At 29.4% G+C, this 19997-nt stretch overlaps 4 protein-coding genes and 1 long non-coding RNA gene across 7 annotated transcripts; 3 read left to right on the top strand and 2 right to left on the bottom strand.

The window, feature by feature from the left end:
• Window positions 1-6458: 6458 nt before the first annotated feature.
• On the bottom strand, window positions 6459-8188 carry Ddrgk1 (DDRGK domain containing 1). The gene is made up of 2 exons (XM_011059830.2): window positions 7994-8188; window positions 6459-7710 (listed from the first exon to the last, which is right to left on the bottom strand). Exons 1-2 carry the CDS (start codon window positions 8067-8069, stop codon window positions 6914-6916), a joined length of 873 nt encoding a protein of 290 aa, XP_011058132.2. The 5' UTR covers window positions 8070-8188; the 3' UTR covers window positions 6459-6913.
• Window positions 8189-8340: 152 nt separating this feature from the next.
• eca (transmembrane p24 trafficking protein eclair) lies at window positions 8341-10192 on the top strand. Its single transcript, XM_011059831.2, has 4 exons — window positions 8341-8664; window positions 8849-9069; window positions 9181-9327; window positions 9804-10192. The coding sequence occupies exons 1-4, from the start codon at window positions 8529-8531 to the stop codon at window positions 9951-9953; spliced, it is 654 nt and encodes a 217-aa protein (XP_011058133.1). The 5' UTR covers window positions 8341-8528; the 3' UTR covers window positions 9954-10192.
• Window positions 10193-10807: 615 nt separating this feature from the next.
• On the bottom strand, window positions 10808-11542 carry LOC147911106 (uncharacterized). Its single transcript, XR_015545480.1, has 2 exons — window positions 11157-11542; window positions 10808-10933 (listed from the first exon to the last, which is right to left on the bottom strand). It is a non-coding gene; the product is annotated as an uncharacterized LOC147911106 (long non-coding RNA).
• Window positions 11543-11738: 196 nt separating this feature from the next.
• On the top strand, window positions 11739-19452 carry TAF1B (TATA box-binding protein-associated factor RNA polymerase I subunit B). 3 transcript variants are annotated; one of them, XM_011059833.2, is made up of 10 exons: window positions 11739-11987; window positions 13039-13132; window positions 13266-13470; window positions 13663-13795; window positions 13872-13981; window positions 14130-14345; window positions 14594-14823; window positions 14930-15119; window positions 17525-17965; window positions 18058-19452. In XM_011059833.2, exons 1-10 carry the CDS (start codon window positions 11901-11903, stop codon window positions 19226-19228), a joined length of 2877 nt encoding a protein of 958 aa, XP_011058135.1. In that variant the 5' UTR covers window positions 11739-11900; the 3' UTR covers window positions 19229-19452. The 3 variants fall into 3 exon arrangements, with proteins under 3 accessions (XP_011058135.1, XP_011058136.1, XP_011058137.1); XM_011059834.2 differs by having other exon boundaries at window positions 11835-12019; XM_011059835.2 differs by lacking the exon at window positions 11739-11987 and adding an exon at window positions 12801-12968.
• LOC105148237 (isoaspartyl peptidase/L-asparaginase) lies at window positions 16144-16976 on the top strand. The gene is made up of 2 exons (XM_011059832.2): window positions 16144-16447; window positions 16533-16976. Exons 1-2 carry the CDS (start codon window positions 16210-16212, stop codon window positions 16844-16846), a joined length of 552 nt encoding a protein of 183 aa, XP_011058134.2. The 5' UTR covers window positions 16144-16209; the 3' UTR covers window positions 16847-16976.
• Window positions 19453-19997: the final 545 nt, after the last annotated feature.

Here is a 19997-nt window from a genome sequence, read left to right as displayed (position 1 = left end):
TTTTACAGTATATAGTCCGCCTAATAAGAAATCAAAAACTTATATTTTTAATTTTCAAATAAAAGTTTATTTGAGTCACATCCTTTATATTACAAAAAAATTTTTGAGCAGATATAGAAAGGTTCTTCTCGTATTATATAAGAGTTCTTATATAATTATTGTTCGCCTTCTTTTTATTAAAAAATGACACATTTAATGATAAGTATATAGTACTCTAAATTTCTTATAGTAAAATCTCACTCCAAAAAAGTGAAAATGCAATCCTTGAAAAAAAAAGTAAAAATATTTCATTTAGGGGGAATTATTTCATATATAGAAACTTTTCGGCGCACAGTCACTTGTGAGATAATTAAATTTAAATTGAGACTATATATTATATTTATAACATCTATCTTTGAGCGATTATTGGCGTTTGATTATTCTCTGTCATATTTATGTATATCATTTATACAGTCGTAATTATTCTTAAAAATATTTCACTTCTTGAAAAAGAATGACAATTTTAATTCTTTTTAAAGTAAATTTTCACTTCAAAGAAATGAAGATCGTCACTTTTTTTCAAGAAGTGAAATTTTCTTATTTTTTGCCAAGGGTGGTTGCATTTTTACTCTCTTGGAATGAGATTTCACTACAAGAAATTTAAAGTGTACATTATATCACTTATATTAAAAGATTCGAAGCTGTTTGTCTTTGCATCTCAGTAAAAAATTTTTCATACATAAGTACGTATAAATATGTATAAACATACATAAACACGTATCCCTATAAATATTCATAAATATATATAATTGTATATAAAATATGTCCATTCATATTTGTACTTTCTTCTGTAAAATTACGTTTTATAATAAAAATAATAACAATGTTAAAACATTAAAAATAATTAAAAGGATAATTTTCGCACTATTTGCTTTAGAAAAAAAAAAATTGGAGAAATGTAAAAAATTTACTTATGTATAATAATGTATAAAATTGTGCATAATTTTATATGGACAATTTTTTTTTACATTTTTCAAACTTGTTTTTTTCTAAAACGAACAATTATCCTTTTAATGTTTTCACACTATTATTATTATTATTGCACTAAAAAGTAACTTTATAAAAGAAAGAGGGATGTATGAATATACATGATGAATATATTACATATATATGTTTATGATATTATTTATACATAATTTTGTTTGATTTTTACTGTCTGAGTGTATTCGAAAAAATTAAATTGTCACAAAAAACAGCTGAAAAAAAAGTCTATAGACAAGATTACATCATAGATAAACTGTTGGCTGATTATTGTGTTATTTATAGAAAACAATTAAAACTGTGTCATATCTGTGTACGCAATTATATACATTGCCAAAGTCTAAAGTCTCGTTTAAATAAATCAAAATTATCTAGATAAAAATAAGATAAATTATACATAAACGTATCTTAGATAAGAGCAAATATTATCACGATTTAATTCTAATCGCCATATATAATATTAAGCTAAGAAATGATATAAAAAAAATCTCAATTTCAAAAAAATTTTTCGTTTTCAGCATAAACACCCATCAGGCTAGTATAGTATATGCGTGTACTTTTTAATTCTGGAAAAGGATTTTCAAATCTGTAAAAGTAATACATTATACGAAAATTCTTCACCAACTGTGTTTAGTCGGTTTGTCTCTGAGCACCCGTAATGTGTTTCAATAATATTTATCAATTATATATTTTTTCTTTTTCTTTTTAAAATCCAGAAGAAATTGAGATATCGTGCGACATTTCGATGATCTAAAGTTTTAAACTACCTATTCTAAAACTTTTAAAATGAATCTCATTCTATAGAGTGAAATTTCTTAGTTTTAAAAAATTAAAACTTGAACCATACTTTTTTTCAAAACTAGTTCGATTTTCACTATTTAGAATGAGATTCCACTTCAAAAAATTTAGACGACTATTTTTTCACATTGACAAAGTAGATAAAAATAAAACTAGAAAGAATTTGTAATATTTTATTAATCTGCCAACGGCATATAGAGATATAAAAAAAATTAATCCATTGAGCATAAATGTATGCGAATCTAGGAAATTTAAAGTTTTTAATTATCAAATAGTTACAAAGAAAGTCACTCGCGAAAGTCACTCTGCTGCTTGATCGAACAGGTAGATACGATCAAAGCGATATACTCATGACATTTTGACATTTTGGTTGTTCTTTCGTAAGAAAGAAGGTCAATCGTAGAATTGATCGGCGTACAGAAATTATTTTTCACATTTCATTTTCACTTACCTGACACTAGGTAAAAATGTCGGGGAATTGCCTTGACAATCTAAAATCTTGCACCTCATCGACACATATGTAGATCTTAAAGGTCACTGCAAAATATTCCGTTCAGCTCTCAATCTCTCGAATCTAGTTCCACGTAAATTTAACGCTTATTTCCGTTTTTTCTTGATTGAATCTAGTAAAGATGATCGATCAAGGCTCAATAATTGAGAGTCTCGAAAGTTAGAAGTAAACGCGACACAGATTCCTAAGAAGACTGCTGGTTCTTCGTCAATTCTGCCGTTCTTACATAGTCTCAGGCACTCCCCTTCCTCGGTCTGATTTCATCAACGAGTGGGGATATATCCCGTGGCTACTGAACAAATAAAACTCGATAGACGATTCAATAATTACATTATTATATCCATTAATCGTGTCAATGTAAATAAATGCATATTGGAGATTGGTAAAGCGGTAAAAAGGTATTCTTATTTTCTGTCAGTCTGCTCGAAATAATAAAAGTAACGCGCGAATTAGGCTGGTATTAATTTGCCGTACGATAAATTTTTCAAGTAAGTTAATTGTAGGAGAGAAGTCCTCGGATTTTCTCTATTTTATAGCTAATCAACAGGCTTAACAAATTTGTTGTAAACCAAATGTAATATTAGCCTTTAGAGTCCGATGAAAATCACATCTTGACTTACGGCCGAAAAAAACGAATATTCGGTTGTCATTCAATTTCAAAATTTGTTCGATTGTCATTTTTTTGGTTTTTGGATTAATTTTACAGACCGTATGATTTTCAGAAATCATGACAAATTTATGTATTCTTTAAAAAATAAAATTTCATTAAAATATCTAACAATAATAATATAATAATATTGCGTCCTCAACTTTTAAAGAAATCAAATCATTTATTATTAGGATCATATTAAATGTAAATATCAAATTGACTTATACTTAATCGACGAGTTAATAATTAAAACCGAACAGTTGTTATTTGAACGTTCACCGATGCGTTGCAACTTTACATCTACCGAAATTTTTTCTTAATTAAACTCAAATCGAATCGAAACCTTAATTTTTGATCGAAACTGACCGAAACCGAAATCGAAATTTTGTTTGGACTTTATTAGCCTCTGCATTTTTATTTTACTGCAAACAAATAATAAAAATTTTCAAGTAAAAGATATGATCGGATGATCTAATTTCTTTGTTTGGAGACGATCATATCATTTTGTCGATCAAGAATTGCTGTCTATATATAGGATGTCCCAGAACTAGGTGGCCAAACTTTGATATTTTATTATCTATAAGAATGGAAAAATATCATAGGTATAGAAATTCTTCCTTTTTAAAATATAAATACTTTTTACGAGAGAATATTTTAAAGGTTTGTAATTTACTTGAAGAAATCGCTGAACATCGCCTTGTGTTTTGCAATACGGATGTTGAGCTTCTCTAAAATCTCCGTTAGCTCATAAATATAAAATCTATATAAAATCTATCTATCTAGATAAAATCTATATATAAAACGAATATATCTGTTGCCTCAATATTTAAATAAATCATCTTGGTACATTCTATCTTAATTATGCAACGTTTAAATAAAAACTAATTTATTACAATAAGTTGCTTTTGATGACAGTATCATTTATTCTACCACAATATTTACTTCGATGGTGTGATATTTGTTCAGCTAAACTTTTAAAGTCAATAAAAAGTATTTATATTTTAAAAAGGAAGAATTTCCGGATCTACGACATTTTTCCATCCTTGTGAACGGTAGAATATGATACCAAAGTTTTGGCCACATATTTCTGGGACGCCCTGTATAGTTTATCAGGGTCGCGCAGAATATCCGTATATAATGAAAATGACAGAAAACTGTAAAATCATATTTACATTAATGAAACACTTGATACATTCATCAATAATTTACGGAACCCTTTAAAATTTTAATTCCCTTTAACACTGAAAAAATATCTGGTTGAAAATAAACGAATCAGAATTTTTAATTTTTAAATTAAATTTATTATAGTTCTCTAATTAAGATAATCGTTAATTCTGGTTAATACAATATTTCTGGTAAAATCTACTAGAATTCTTATTTTACCAGAATATCAATCAAAATTCTAGTTATCTCAACTAGAATTCTAGTAAATTTAACCAGAAAACGTTGATTCGTTCATTTTCCACTACACACAGAATTATTATTTAATTCAACCGGACCATTTTTCTCAATGTAATCATTTTAGTTCTTGTCAACTCGTATGTCTTCTATAATGTAACTACATATATCGTTCGTATCTCATCAAGGCAGGTTCACTTACTAATGAAAAGAAAACTTCGTCTTGAATAAAACAATACAGTAAGAATGCGATTTTATTTTACCAGTAAGATATAATTTTTTTTTTTTGGGCAATAAAATACAAACATATGCATGCGCATATGTATAGGGACACGCATATGTATAATCGACGCAAAAACTTGCCACCCTATAATATGACTGGCAAAGAATATCGTTTGAAATATATTTCTCGAAAACTATCATCCTTGAAGATCTTCATATTAACATTTATAATTATATAGGATTTGATAGAAAGATAACGCGCGCGGCTGCAGTATTTTCGAGAATTGTTTGTTTAATATTCTTTATCTCGCGGAACATATATTTTTCATCTCATTTCAAAATTCTCTCATTTTTAATTCTCCGTCCCAATTACGAAAAATATATTTCATTTTATCTACAATAATAATAGTACTTCGCAAGTTAATTTTGTTATTCATTTATATGAATAATTATTATTTCTTGCAATTTTTTTCGATTAGGCAAAAACTAAATGAGAATTGTAGACATTTCTGAAATACGTCAGAACGTCAGAACGTGATAAGGATTTCGGAAAGAAAATAAACCGAAGCGGAAAGAAAATCGAAAATTTGTTTAAATCAATTTTTCAGTATCGCGATTACAATACGCTTAAGTCGTAATTGTGTCTATTGCAGAATAAATTATACATTCTTAGGGAAAAATGAGAATCAACGTGTGTAATTCTTGCAGCTTAAGGTAAACTAGAATCTGACGCAACATCGATTCCACATGTCGTCAGGACGCACATCGCGTTGTAAAATTCCTTTCCGTCGCTATGTTTTACATATCGAAAGGAAGCGAAATAACTGCTGCATCTTGACTCGCCGGCTTGAAAATTAATAAAAAATTAGACATATTTAGATTCGAAATCGGAATTATATGAAATAATTTTTCATTAATTCTATTTCCTTTCTTCTCTCTATAATTCATATTATAATTTTATATTTTGAGAATTTAACGATTTATTAAGACTTCTTAAATTACACGAGCTTAAAAATAAGATGATATAATTTATTCAGACATTAATCTACATCTTAAAAAATATAAGAATATTTTTACAATAAATAAATGGAACGTTTCGACTTTACTTAGTCATCTTCAGCCATTACAATAATAAGAATAGTTGTATAAGATGAAAAAGTTATTAATAAGTTATTAAAAATAAAATTAAATATTTAAAATATTCTCTTGTAAACAAAAAATGTTTATATTTCAAAAAGGAAATTTCCGGATCTATGTTTATATGACCTTTTTCATCTTTAGAGACGGTAGAATATGATACCGAAGTTGGCTACCTATTTATGGGACATCCTGTATATCTGTATATCATTAGTACAAAAGTGTCAGTTGAAAAACATCACACATTAAATTGGTTGTTAGACTTAAAATATATTTTTATTCATATACCCTCAAAATATAAATGCACAATTTAAAAAAATCAGAATTTTGAATTCGGCAATGATCAGACGAATCCATTTCAATCTTTTGGGAATTCTGAAATATTTTAAGATTTTTTATTCTATGATTTATAAAAAATACTTTAAACTTTGTGTAAGATTTTATAAGAGATATTTTATTAGAAATTATAGAATAAGAAATTTTTAAAAAGTCTTAGAATATTTCAGAATTCACATATATGAAGAATTCTAGAAAGATATATCTACTGACTTTCTCAATACTTCTGAAAAGTGTTCCAATTTATATTAAAAAATCTAAGAAATTTTCTAAAAAATTATAGTTATTTGAAAATTCTAAAAAAATCTAAAAATTAGATAAAAATTCTGAAAAATTATATTAAAAATTTTGAGAAAAATTCATCAAGGAAGGCAACATAAACTCACGTTTGTATACTATGATTGTCCAATTCGCTTTATGTCTTTTAATACTTTATGTTTTTGTATATGCCATGATCTTTTACAAAAAAAAAATAACAATCGTTATAAAAAACAAGTAATATCTATGCAACGCTATAACGCTATTTCTACATTATCATCAAGAATTGCAGACTACTAGAGATACAGGAGAATGATTAAAATCCATAGATACTCTTGACATTGTAATAAATTGATATTATAAATAAACATATTTACAAACATTATATAATTATATTTACAAACATTATATAATTATATCACAATAATCATATTCGTTTAGCAATATTGCAATCAGTAAAATAGTATAATTTTAATAATAAAATATTAATACATCAAATACGATAGAGAACGCCAACCCGGTCAAAGTTAGATGTTTCGAATAATACAATATATACTCTTTATTAAACTTGGCATAACATTTATTTATTTAGCAGGAATGCTACAGTTTTCTGCAGGAGTCAAATTAATTAGATTATTCGAATTTTCAGCTAATTCAGTGATACTAACTCGACCACGTTGACGCATAAATTTAGCAACAGCTTCAAGTTCATCTTCCGATATATAAATAAACTTTCCTCTATCGTCAATTACGCCAGTTAAATTACCATTAGCTTGCAATTCTTGAATTCTTTCTACTACGTTTGCTGTTTTCAGTCCAAAATGTGCAGCTAGATCTTCTAAAACCAGCACTTTGTTGAGCTTAATATATGCAAGAAATTCTTGCAATAAGTTCTCTTCGCATTCTCTGTTTTCCTGTTCATAACCTTCCTCCTCCACGCTAAAAGCTTCCTTCATCTTCAAATATTCTTCATATTCTTGCCTTTCTTTTTCCTCTCTAGCTTTCTTTTCTACTTCTTCTGCTCGTAGTTGCTCAACATGTTCTTTCTCAGCCTGTTTATCTCTTTCCTCTTGTAAAAATTGTTCTCTTTTTTTATGTTCCTCTCTCTCTCGTTCAGCTGCCTCTCTCTGGATCTTCTTTTCTGCCTTAGCTGCTAACTTTGCCCGTTTTTTCGTTCCTATCTTATGATCTTCATCCTCATCGTTATTTTGATAGATCTGTCTGTCATTTTCCTCAGGTCGGTAATTAGCATGATTAGCATTTTCCTGCATACGACGTCTGGCGTTCCTTACAGCACCTACTCGCCTCAACTGTCTAGGTTGACCCTGAGGTTCCACTTCAGCATTTTGGATGTTGGCTCGTTCGTTCCGCTTAGCTAAGACTAAAATTTATTTATTTGTTTACTGATGTGAAACACGTACAACAATTTTCTTTAATAAATGAGATAGATTTTTTATATATTCCTAATTGTTCCACTATTAGTTTTTCGTAAATATAACTGGTTAATTCGATTAAATGTTGCTAGTAAACATCATTTGATTCTCAATCTAAAAATTAAATGAGATGAAGCATAATGAAGGAAGAAGCACGAGTTGCTATGTAAAAAGCTAAGAAAGGGTTATTGAAGGTTTATAAAAAAAAAAATAAAAGTCATAAATTTCTACCTTGTAAAAGAGCAGTACATATGATAGTTAGTATAATGATTGCTATGGAGAAATATATCAACAAATCGACATCCATTCTTAAAGAGACTCAAAAGGAAGATTCTCGACTCCAATTTGACAACTGTTGACAACTTGTATCGATCCGATTTCTTCTGAGTAGGTATGGCTGGGACAGTCCTAGCCAATTCCAGCGATTACAGCGCAACGAAACGGTCTACGCATATAGGAAAGATATTTCCCAGTTATGACTGCTCGGCAGTACCACATGTAGATATTGCAGATATCGAGATATGCACAGATACGTGTATCTACTTGACCAACAATCAATTTGTTTTCAAAACTTTAATGACTGAAGAACCTAGCTGATCTTACTCAGTCTTGCTTTTCGAAGGTGACGTGTATTCCGTATGGTCGCCTCTACTCCAGTTTGTTCCGGTCTCGTTGGATTTCATTAGCTCTCGTCTGGCATGCGTGCGAACGTTTATTCGTGATTTCATAATTATCTTGTCACTGGCGATAAACTGTTACACGAAACATGTTAAAATACGGAAGTATTTTTTTCATTTTCCTGTGCACCCTCATCCAATTTGGAACAGGACTGTATTTTCATATCGGTGAAACTGAGCGGAAATGTTTCATCGAAGAGATCCCCGATGACACTACGGTTTTAGGTAAAATTCAATAATTTCATTATGACAATAGCCTTCACTTATTGCTTTTTTTTCAATTGTTGTTCATTCAATTATAGCGAGATAAAAAATTTACGAAAAGAAAATGAATTAAACAAGATACATTGCTCTGCGCTTCCTACTTTCGGCTATCATTTATTCAGCGATAAATATTTTTTATTCGCAGTCAATTATAAAGTAGAACTTTATGACCCAAGAAGCGGAGGTTTCATGCCAAGTAGTCCTGGCATTGGTATGCACGTTGAAGTAAAGGATCCCGATGACAAACCTATCCTCTCACGAGTTTATAGTTCCGAAGGTCGAATTTCATTTACTTCACACACTCCTGGAGAGCATGTAATCTGTTTGTATTCGAACAGCACTGCCTGGTTTAGTGGTACTCAATTGGTAAGATACACATCATATAATTATTGTCCAAACGAATATATATCAAACGAATCATAGTAAGAAAGAAAACAAGGATACACACATATATTGGAAAATATATTTCATTTGCAGAGAGTACATCTGGATATTCAAGTAGGGGAACATGCAATTGATTACGCCAATGTAGCACAGAAAGAAAAATTATCGGAACTCCAACTTAGAATACGTCAGCTTCTAGATCAAGTCGGACAAATAACCAAGGAACAAAATTATCAGAGGGTATGAAGTAATTAAAATACTTATAGCGAATTCAGTTACTTTGCACTAGATTAGTACATACTCTTTGCATAAAATTACCAAAGTTAAATGCAAAGTATATAAATATTTTAAACGACTATCTACTAATGATATGTCACGTTATTTAATAAAATATGTATGTATCATTTTATTGTCAAAGTTGATTATATTATATCACTGCATTGAGATATTTTATATAAAGCAGCTTTTAATATGCACTGATCCAGTGTAGTGCGAGTGATCGAATCCACCAATAGTTTCTATGGACGTTTTTCACCAAGGACACAGTTCATTTCATCCTTATTTAATGTTGAAGAAACAACAAGAATGTAACAATTTACTCTGTTATACAGTATCCTTATTGAAAAATGTCCTTTATGTATAAAGCAACATCTCGAGTATTATAAAAAAGAAACATTATGAGAGATTATTGTACGAAAACATATATAATTTTTCAGTATCGGGAAGAACGGTTTAGGCAAACGTCTGAAAGCACTCATCGTCGTGTATTCTGGTGGTCTCTGACTCAGACTGTAGTAGTCCTGATTATGGGTGCATGGCAAATGAAACATCTCAAGAGTTTCTTCGAGGCAAAGAAATTAGTTTAGATATTACGATATAGAAAGCGCATTTTGATTTTAGCCGCAGTTCATCATTTATATGTCTAAATTTCATTCGTAGTGTTAGGAAAGTTTCATCATAATGTTTGAGCACGGTGTTTATCAAATGAACATATTATCGAATTATCGGTTATTTTCTATAGTAAATAAATTAATTGTGATTATATGCAATTGTGTAATATGTAATAAGTTATAATAAGAATAAAATAAGTATCTTAAATATAAAATATCTATAGATATTATTTTATTTTTTTATATTATGAAATTTCTACATCATCTTTTTCCTGATTTTGGAATTTTCAAATTTTTAAGGTTCCAGATGATATGGCCAATATAACTATAGGCCAACAGTTTGCACACATTCATACATTTCCTAATGCTCGAATCAGATTATGAATTGAAAAATGAAATTGAAGATAAAGATTGAAGTTTGATCAATCAGAACAAAAGGAGCCAAAATTTCTTCTTATTGGTGAAATTTCAATCTTCAATCTCAATCTTCAATGTATAGTCTGTTTCCAGCTTAACCTCATCAATTTTAATATTTAATATCTCATTCCTGCACTTTTTTCTGCCAGATTCTTTCATTTTGTGCAAAAACATGTCGAATGGGCCTAGTTTCATTGAAATCGAAGGAAAGGCAGTTCTTCTGATAATTATTGTATTGTATATTGTATTGCAAAAATTCCCTATTATCTCCTCAATTTTAGTCTAGCTAAAAATAGCAAAAGGGAATCGACAATGGGCTCGTTCAAATTAATAAAGCGTTAGCTCTAGCCTGCTCGCCGAGCAAATGAACATAATTGATTACTTATAGGATATGGTCAACGTGATGCTAGAAATGCTTTGAAGCGTTTTTTATTTGATCAGTTTGCAAAATTCTTTTATCTAATTGGTCCATTAAACACTTCAAACCGTTTGTAGCGAGACTTTGATATAGATCATAGCCATAGATCCAACTAGAGACCCTATAATGTAACAGAGAGCAAACCCTATAATGTAATAAAGAGCAAATTCTACGATATAATGTATTGGGTCATCTAAAAAGTATCCGCGGTACTTTGTCACTAGATATATGACCATCAACACACATCTAGTGACAAAACCGCGGATACTTTTTAGATGACCCAATAACATAGCATGAAATAGTATATAAATATTCACAAAACATTAAAGGATGAATTTATTAACCTCATTCCACAGCAGTTGACAGAAATCGATGTTGAGTATATTGATAGTAAATTCAATATGGCAGCTACTACGAATTACTTCAGCCAATCAGAGAAATATATCGATCACGTGACACTTTGCGAATCTCTGAGCGAGTTTAAGACGACAAAACGGCTATATTTACCGAGCGATTGAATATGATTGGTTGGATCTATAAGTAACAACCAATTATGCTCATTTGCTCGGTGAGTAGACTAGTTATTTTTTCACACTCTACTTTTTCACTACTTTCTTTAGATACTCTACGAATTATTTCATTGGCTGCTAAGCATCTGAAGATAAATTTAAGAAAGCCTTAAGTACAAGGTCTGACTATAAATACGAGTATTATTCTCTGATCTCTGTTTCTTGTTCCTTTTATTGTACCCTTAAACATGCCTAATCGCTTTGCCATCTTGAACTCGCCCAATGAAAAAAAATCGAATTTCTCAGAATCGACGATTCAATTCTCGAGTGTGAAAAAGAATTGATTCTCGATGTATCGAGTCAGAATCTGTTCGCGTTGCTTACACCTTTTGAACTTCGTATTTTCTTTTTCTCTCCTTTCAACGTCCAAATATATATTGATCCCGTTTTAAGTGCAAACATTTTTGTAGATTTCAAGCAACGCGAACAAATCTATTATCTAATTATTTCGTATCTTGTTGGTGATCCGGTATAAACTATTTTTTGTATTATTTTTTTTTCAAACATTTACTAAAGAAAATGCTAAAGTGCGTAATCTGTGGTTGTAGCGATTTTTTTAAAGCATCTGGTTATTCCTTTTGTATGACATGTCAAACGCAAAGCCAGGTAATGTTCTTTATAAATGCGTATACACGTGTGTGAGTACGTTTTGAAATTATTGATAATAGTCCCCTCACTTACTCTACGATTTTGATAAAATTAGATTTATTCGATGCGTTTTTGCATGAAACGCATGAAAGAAAAAATATTAGCTCGACTCCGCAAACCGAGATATTAAGCATTAAAGTTGACGATTATTGAGGTTAGGATATTTGTCATACCAATGAGACGCAGCGATAATAATTGTTGAATTTAGCCTCTTCACCTTCGATGTTGATGATACATTTTTGTAGGAAATGAACAAATCTGGCAAAAAAATGTCGCTCTGCCCCGCGAACGAGTTAATTGCTGAAATTGACAGATATTTAGGTTATAAAATCTGTCGTATCAGTGGTATAGATAGTTACACAAATTCTCTGCTTTAAAAATGCAAATTTCCTTTCTCCTTTTTAGCTAATCGGATTTCGGCCTCTATAACAAGGCCAAGTATCACGGGATACATAAAATCAATCGGAGAAGACCTCCTGTGACCAGAGAGTCTCAGCTGAGTTGCAGCTTCTAAAAGAAGTTTCTGGCGTTTGTTCCTCGTTGAAGGAAGTTGTAGGAGTTTAAGAAAAATTTTCTGCCTTAAAAACACATTATTTTCTATATAATTTTTATTTTTACAGTAGAAAATTTGTTTTTAAAGCCGAGAATTTGTGCTTTTAAATTGTAGACAAATACTAAATAAAGCAAAAATTATATAGAAAATAATATGTATTCTTAAAGCAGAGAATTTGTGTAATTGAAGCAGAAAATACTTATTGTAGCCTCAAGTACGTGTGCATGACCGTGCCATATCTCGTCGCTGCGACAGATATCATAACCTCATAGTCGTCAACTTCAACGCTTAATATCTCAGTTCGCCGACCTAACATTCTTTCTTATGGATTCTTTTGTTTCGTGCAAAAACGCGTCGAATAAGTCTAATTTTATCTAAAGTCGGAGGTGAGAGAACTATTCTAAATAATTACGTTGAGAAGAACTAGTAATATAATTTCAATTTTTATTTGCTTAGGACATTGGAGAAGAACTAGAGTACGATCTACCTATGGACAATACTACGAGATTGCGAAAAACAAAAATCTATCATACAAAACGCGATAGAACAGGTTTATCTTTATATTTTGAAAGAATAATTGTTATATATGTTATATATATTATACTGTTATATATACTAATACATAATGATAATCAAACACATTTCAATTTGACTTATTATCAATAAGATATTTTTTTGCATAGATGAGGAGGGTGGATGGACATCTTGGGAATTATATAATTTTGTTTTAATTGGTTTGACAAATGAGCTTATTGAACTTGGTGTATCAGCCGATATAAAAGTAACAGTGCTACAATTGTGGGCAAGATATCTGGGAAAACTAGAAGTAGCTTTTGTCTCTACAAAAAAGAAACTAATACCAAAATTGGCTAGAAGATATCAGAAAAGGTCATATATATTATTGTATATCAATCATTTATTTAAAAAATGTTTTGTAATAATAAAATATTTATCAATGTATTTCTTTTATTTATTTAATTTTCTTCAGGAAATTTTACTTGAAATTTTTGTAAAAATTAACTGTTCATAAAAATTTTAAATTAATCCTATTGAGAATAATAATACAATATATTTTTATAGAGATGCTGAAATTCTATATGGCAGAATTCCACAAAAGAGACCCCAAAAACGGATAAAAACTGGAAGCATAGCAGATTCTACAATTATCTATCCCAACGAAGGAATCTCCTCGAGAGAATTAAATAGGAATAAAGTATGACAAATGTATTATAATATATTTATAAAATCTGATTTCTGAAAATTTATTGACAATGTAATATGTCTTATAGAAACTAATGGTTACTGCAGACTATGATAGATTTATACGGTCACAAGTAAGCTCAGAAGAAGATGCACTTAGTAGCGCACATTCTGGTGATCAATCTTTTAAAAATATGAGGTAAAGAAACAAGCGCAAACAAGGAATGAATTGTATGAAAGAATTAGGAAAAAAAAGTGATTGCACTCTCCCCATTATCTTTTAATATTTTTACATATTTATTCTATATATATATTTTTCTATATACATATATATGCAATATATACAGGATAAAATTTAATTCATCTGCTAAAGAGGAGAAGAATAAAATAGAGAATATGGCAAAAAAAGTGTCAAGATCCAAACGCAGCAAATACAAACAAAATCATGTAACGACTCAGTATAAAACAAGTCCAGAATTAATAACACCTACCAAGTTATGGGCAATCTTGTATTTGGCATTAAGAATTCATAATCAGGATATGCATTTAAGTGATATGATAAGGTAATTTATAAATATCTTTTTGTAAGTTTCAAGTTTCACAATAATAAAATTATGAATTAATGTATATTGTATTACTGTAAACATTATTTGTTAATGTTTTTTTATGTTTAGCTCCATTATACATATTGTGTTTGTTTTTTTTAATGGTTATATGTGTGTATATATATATATATATATATATATATATATATATATATATATATATAAACCATTAAATGTACCTTTTTCACATGTATAAATTTTTGCAGGTATGGGAGGGAAGGACGTTTATCTTATTACAGATTAGATCGCTTGATACCTCCTGAAGTATCTTTAACAAAAAACGATATGAATTTCTTATCACGAGCTATGGACATAACACACAAGGGTATGAGAAAAGTTATTGGACAAATGGCAAAATTTCTTGGAGTCACGAAAATAATTTGTCCAGATCTTTATTCCCTTGTTAACCGATATTGTATTGAATTAGCTCTACCAAGTATGAATTGTATAAACTTAAAGATCTTTATTGTTCGTATATATACAAGTACATTTATGTATATTTTAATGCAATTACTATTTTTGTATTATTATGATATTTACAGAAGGTATATCATTGTATGCTGAACGATTAATAACTTTATCTTCTCCAAAAATGACGTTTGATAAAATATCGTGTATTCCTAATTATGAAGGTCGTGCCATGGCGTTTATTATTGTAATACTGAAAACATTATTGAGTTTGGATGGTATTACAGAAAATGAAATTAGTAATGTTGCTGAAAACATTAATAGGTATGTGAAAAAATTTTTTAATATAATAGAATATACATATATTGGAATGTGCATGTTCGGCACAAGATACAATACTTAACACTGCAAATGCTACAAGCATTCTTAGACTGATCAAGTCGTAAAATTCTTTCTTTTCTGATTGGTCAACGAAGCATTTGCAGTTAAATGGATCGCACACATATTCATACATAATAAATTATGCGCTTGCTTACACAACACTAGACATAAAAGATGAGTTCCATTATCATGTATCGCTAGATTTGGACGAGATTTTTCTGCCAAAATTATAGGATTCAGCAAGAAGATTATGAATCAGTCTCACTAATTTCCATTAATCTAATCGATCAATTGAGAGTCAACTGTGATTGATCAATTCTGCTGAACACAGCAAATGTATTATAAATGGTCAGTTCCAACGTAACAATCGATCGATTAAGTTAATCGAAGTTGGTGAAGCTAGTCCTAAAGGATCAATGGACGCATTCAGTAGATTTAACAGTTGAATGAGCGCTCGCTGCTATTGATGTATTCTTCTAGATCTAAAATTCTGATTGAATGAGCTAAAATACATCAATAACAGCGAACACTCACTCAACTGTTGAGCCCGCTGAACGCAGCCAATTATGCTATTAACTTATGCCGTAAGCTATATAAGAAATTGACCAATCACAGTCTAATATGAAATCGATTTTTCTGTTCACATTCGACTGTGAATGTGTTATAGCTTGACATAAGTTAATAGTTTACGGCATATATAAATGATGTTTAAGGCAAGTAATGAGGATTTGTGGTCTTCTTAAAATTTCTACATCGCTTTGTAATCCTTATTGATTATTCAAGAAAGTGATATAATTTTCATGGAAATGTTAAAATAATAGAACCTTTCTAAATTTGACACAGCGTTGATGTCACACTGAATACTCATGCGCGAAAAGTGACTTGCTTGACAATATATTACACATACAAATAATTGGTTATATTTATCTGTCAAATTATCTGTATTAAATTAATAGAAATAGTATGTAGACTTGATGTGAAAATTTGTCATCTACTAATTTGATATTTAAATGTATATAATTATTTGAATATAATGCAGTGTCAGTACGAAAATTTCAATACTCCATGTATACTTGTACATGGTGATATTGAAAATTTTCACAATACGATAATTATTGAAAAAACAGTGAGTTGTAAAAATGCAGCATCCATTGGATATCAAAGTTTGTTAGATGGTGCAAATTCTGTACAAGCTGTAGAAATTGCATTATGGTGGTTAGAATGCGATGAATTCTTTAATTGTGGTTATGGATCGGTTTTAAATAATATAGGTATAATAAGAATAATACAAAAATAATAATTGCGTTAAAATATATATAATAAAAAATTATTAGCATATCGTGTTGCATAAAATAGGAGAGGTACAAATGGATGCGAGCATAGTAGATGGTTTCAAATCAGAATGTGGATCTGTAGCTGCAATATCAGATATAGAGCATCCAATATCTCTTGCCAGATATGTTTTGGATAATTTTCCCAACTCTATCGTAGTAGGGGAAGGTGCAAAAAAATTAACGAAATATGCAAAATTAAACTTGCTATCAAAAGGAAACATGACAGCACCTATGGCGCATTTAGCTTACGATAAATCGCGAGAAATAGGCAGTTCTGATATTAATTTGGATACCAAAGATCATCAATTATTGGACGTATTAGGAAGTAAATTGTAGATACGATATTTCAGAAAATATTATTTTCTTCTATTTTTATAAGAAAAATATTACCGATATACGTATGATTTTGATACAATTTTTATCTATAGATAGCGGATGCAGCGTTGGTTGTATAGCTTATGATGGACATGGTATTGCTGCAGGTGTTACAAGTGGTGGTTTAAACAAAAAATTAATGGGTAGCGTGGGCGACTCCTCTGTATTAGGTTATAGCACATATGCTAATCAAAACGTAGGATGTTCTCTAACAGGTCATGGAGAATCTATTATGAAACATGGTTTATCAAGAAATATTGCGGGTGAAATTGAAGAAGGATGCTCTCTACGAAAAGCTTTGAAAAAAAATCTAGATTATATATCAACTAGATATAATCGAACTTTTGGGGGTATTGTATTTGACAAATCTGGGGAATGGGATATATATTTTACCTCGCATAAAATGCCATACGCTGTAATTATGAAAGACTGTGTGACTTTTGGTGCAGCTTTAGGTGAAAAACACATAGAAAAATATTTTGAATATCGGAAACGTCTTCCATGCAACTGCAGCTATCCTTTTGTAAATAATATTACATTGCAATGTCTCGATTTTTTTGTATAATTTTTTACATTATTATTATGTATACTTTATCATTTCTTCCTTATTGATATATAATATATTTCTTCTTTTTTCAGTGCAGTTAACGACGAAGGTATCTGTGATACGAAACTATTCAGTTTTCGGGAATGGCAAAAATATATCGAATGTAGAAGAACAATCTTAATTAATGCGCACTGTCCTACCAAGTTAAAATACAATCCAAATATACCAGATGTTAATAATTTATATATTAAATTTTTGGAATCTATTGATTCTAAAATAGACAGAGAAGAACCTGAGATAATTATACGTAAGCATTTGATATCAAATGAACTTGTTTACGCAATGAAACAGTGTATTACCAATGCAAGTTATATTGCTCCGCCATTGAATGAAGTGAACTATTTTTCTCCAACATTAACGCCAAATCATTCGTATCTTCAACAATTATTGGAGCATCCACTATATGATCTTCCAGGAACGCTCCGAAATGACTTTTCGTCTACAAAAATTGGATACTTGAGAAAATCAAAATTGTAAGTAATATTGTGAGATTTACAACTTACCGGTCGTAAAAATTATATGAGTAATGAGATGAGTAATCAATTGTCTTTTTTTATCATTTTAGTATCCACAAATTGACTTCGCATTACGATATTCAAATAGATTCTATTGATTCGAATTTACATTTTATTGAAAAAATAGTACCAGTTTTCGAGCAAACAAAAATCGCCAGTATAAAAGATTTGAAAGACGAAATTACGATAGAAGATTTTATGGAAGATGATAAGAAATGTGTCGAGAGAAAAGAAAATTTTATTGATTATATACTTAAGGAGATACCCTGTCAATTTAAAATTGATGTAAAAAAGAAGCAATATTACGACGATACAATTGTACATATGAAAGCGCCTCCGTTAGCATCCGCATTAACCAATGAATTTATATTTCATGAAATTCTTCCAGATGGTAAATTATCAATCCCAAATAGATATCTAGATGGTGACGAAAGTCAGGATGATAATGAAAGTAAGGATGATGCATGTCTACAAAATATTGCTCCTCAACAAATGATATTATCGTTATCCAAGTTTTGTAAAGCATACAATATAAATCTTTCAAGTACAGAAAAAAAAGCTATATTGATAAATTCAAGCCAACAGAAGAAACAAAAGCGCCAACTTGTGCGAAATTCGTTTGGTAAATTTGTTAAACAAACCGATACTTCTCTCAATATGGAAAAAAGGAGTCCAAATAAAGATGATAATTATATGAAGCAAATTGAAATTATTTCAACAAATATTTCTGGAATTGAAAATATGTTACCAGAGGTGTCCGATATATTAAACTTGAGTGCCAACGCATCTATTTTTGATAATTTTATCAAACTTGAAAATGAATATGGCATGAATGATCAATCCAAGAAAGAAACTTTTAATAAAATCAAACTTGATTCGATTATCGATGAATCTATTATGGATAAAAGATTAAATAGTAATATTCTTAGATTATTTAAACCGTTTAAAGATTATTGGATGTATCATTGTAATTTTAGCCGTGTGAAGTCAAAAAATTTTGAAGTACTTGAGAAAATGCTGCCAAGGAGTTTTCGATGGTTACTGAATGAATGCGCGAGCAACATTGAAATGTCGACGGAAGACCTGTATGAAGAAGTATGCCTCGTCGAAGCTTATTATGCATATGTCTCGGAAGAATCCAAGATTTATTCGTGTCCAACAAATAAAAATGAAAATTGCAATAATCAAGCATATATCAATTCAGTTTTAAAGAAATGGTAAAGCTAAATAATTATCACATACATCAAATATTTAACTATAATATGATTTGGAATTTGTGATATCGCAATTATACTGATATCAAATTTTTTACTCGTAGTGCTAATTTTTTTACAGATTTTAATATATACAACATTAAATTTATTATATGTAAAACGTGTTGTAAATAAAAAAAACGATTTATTTTCTTTTCTCTTAATTCAATAAATGAGATCTCTTTTAATTAATTCTGAAATTTTTTATGGTTATTTTTAATTCAGACCTAAAAATTTTAATGGAAAATATTAGATATGTTTACTTATCTCATTCTGAATGTACTAAAATATTAATTGTAATTCTATATATATTAATATTTTTTCTCTCTTTCCTACATTTTCTTTTTTCCTGTCACTGTTTCTTTTAACAAATTTTATAGAAAAAAATATGCAAAAAAATCATTAATGTATATTTTTAATGAGAAAAAAACTGTTAATAAAGTACGTATAAGTGTATAATTCTCTTATATGTGCGTGTATAATTCTCTTATGTGTGCATGTGTATAACTATAAAAAGTATGTGAAAGAATCCATAGTTTCAAAGTTAAATTCTACATCATAATTCCCATAATAAAATAATTAAACTTTATACATAAAAATTCAAAATACATCACTACCGACCTTCATTGTAATTAGTATAACAATGTAACTTATATACGAATATTGATTCATTTTTTTATATGACAGTTCTTCATATAAATGAAATACACAAGATATACATATTACACAATAAAAGA

The sequence above is a fragment of the Acromyrmex echinatior genome, chromosome 1 (genome assembly GCF_024713525.1).
Source record: "Acromyrmex echinatior isolate Ae372 chromosome 1, ASM2471352v2, whole genome shotgun sequence".
Classification (NCBI taxonomy): domain Eukaryota; kingdom Metazoa; phylum Arthropoda; class Insecta; order Hymenoptera; family Formicidae; genus Acromyrmex; species Acromyrmex echinatior.
The sequence above is the reverse complement of the archived record's forward strand: the minus strand, read 5'-3'. Positions and strand labels throughout refer to the sequence as shown.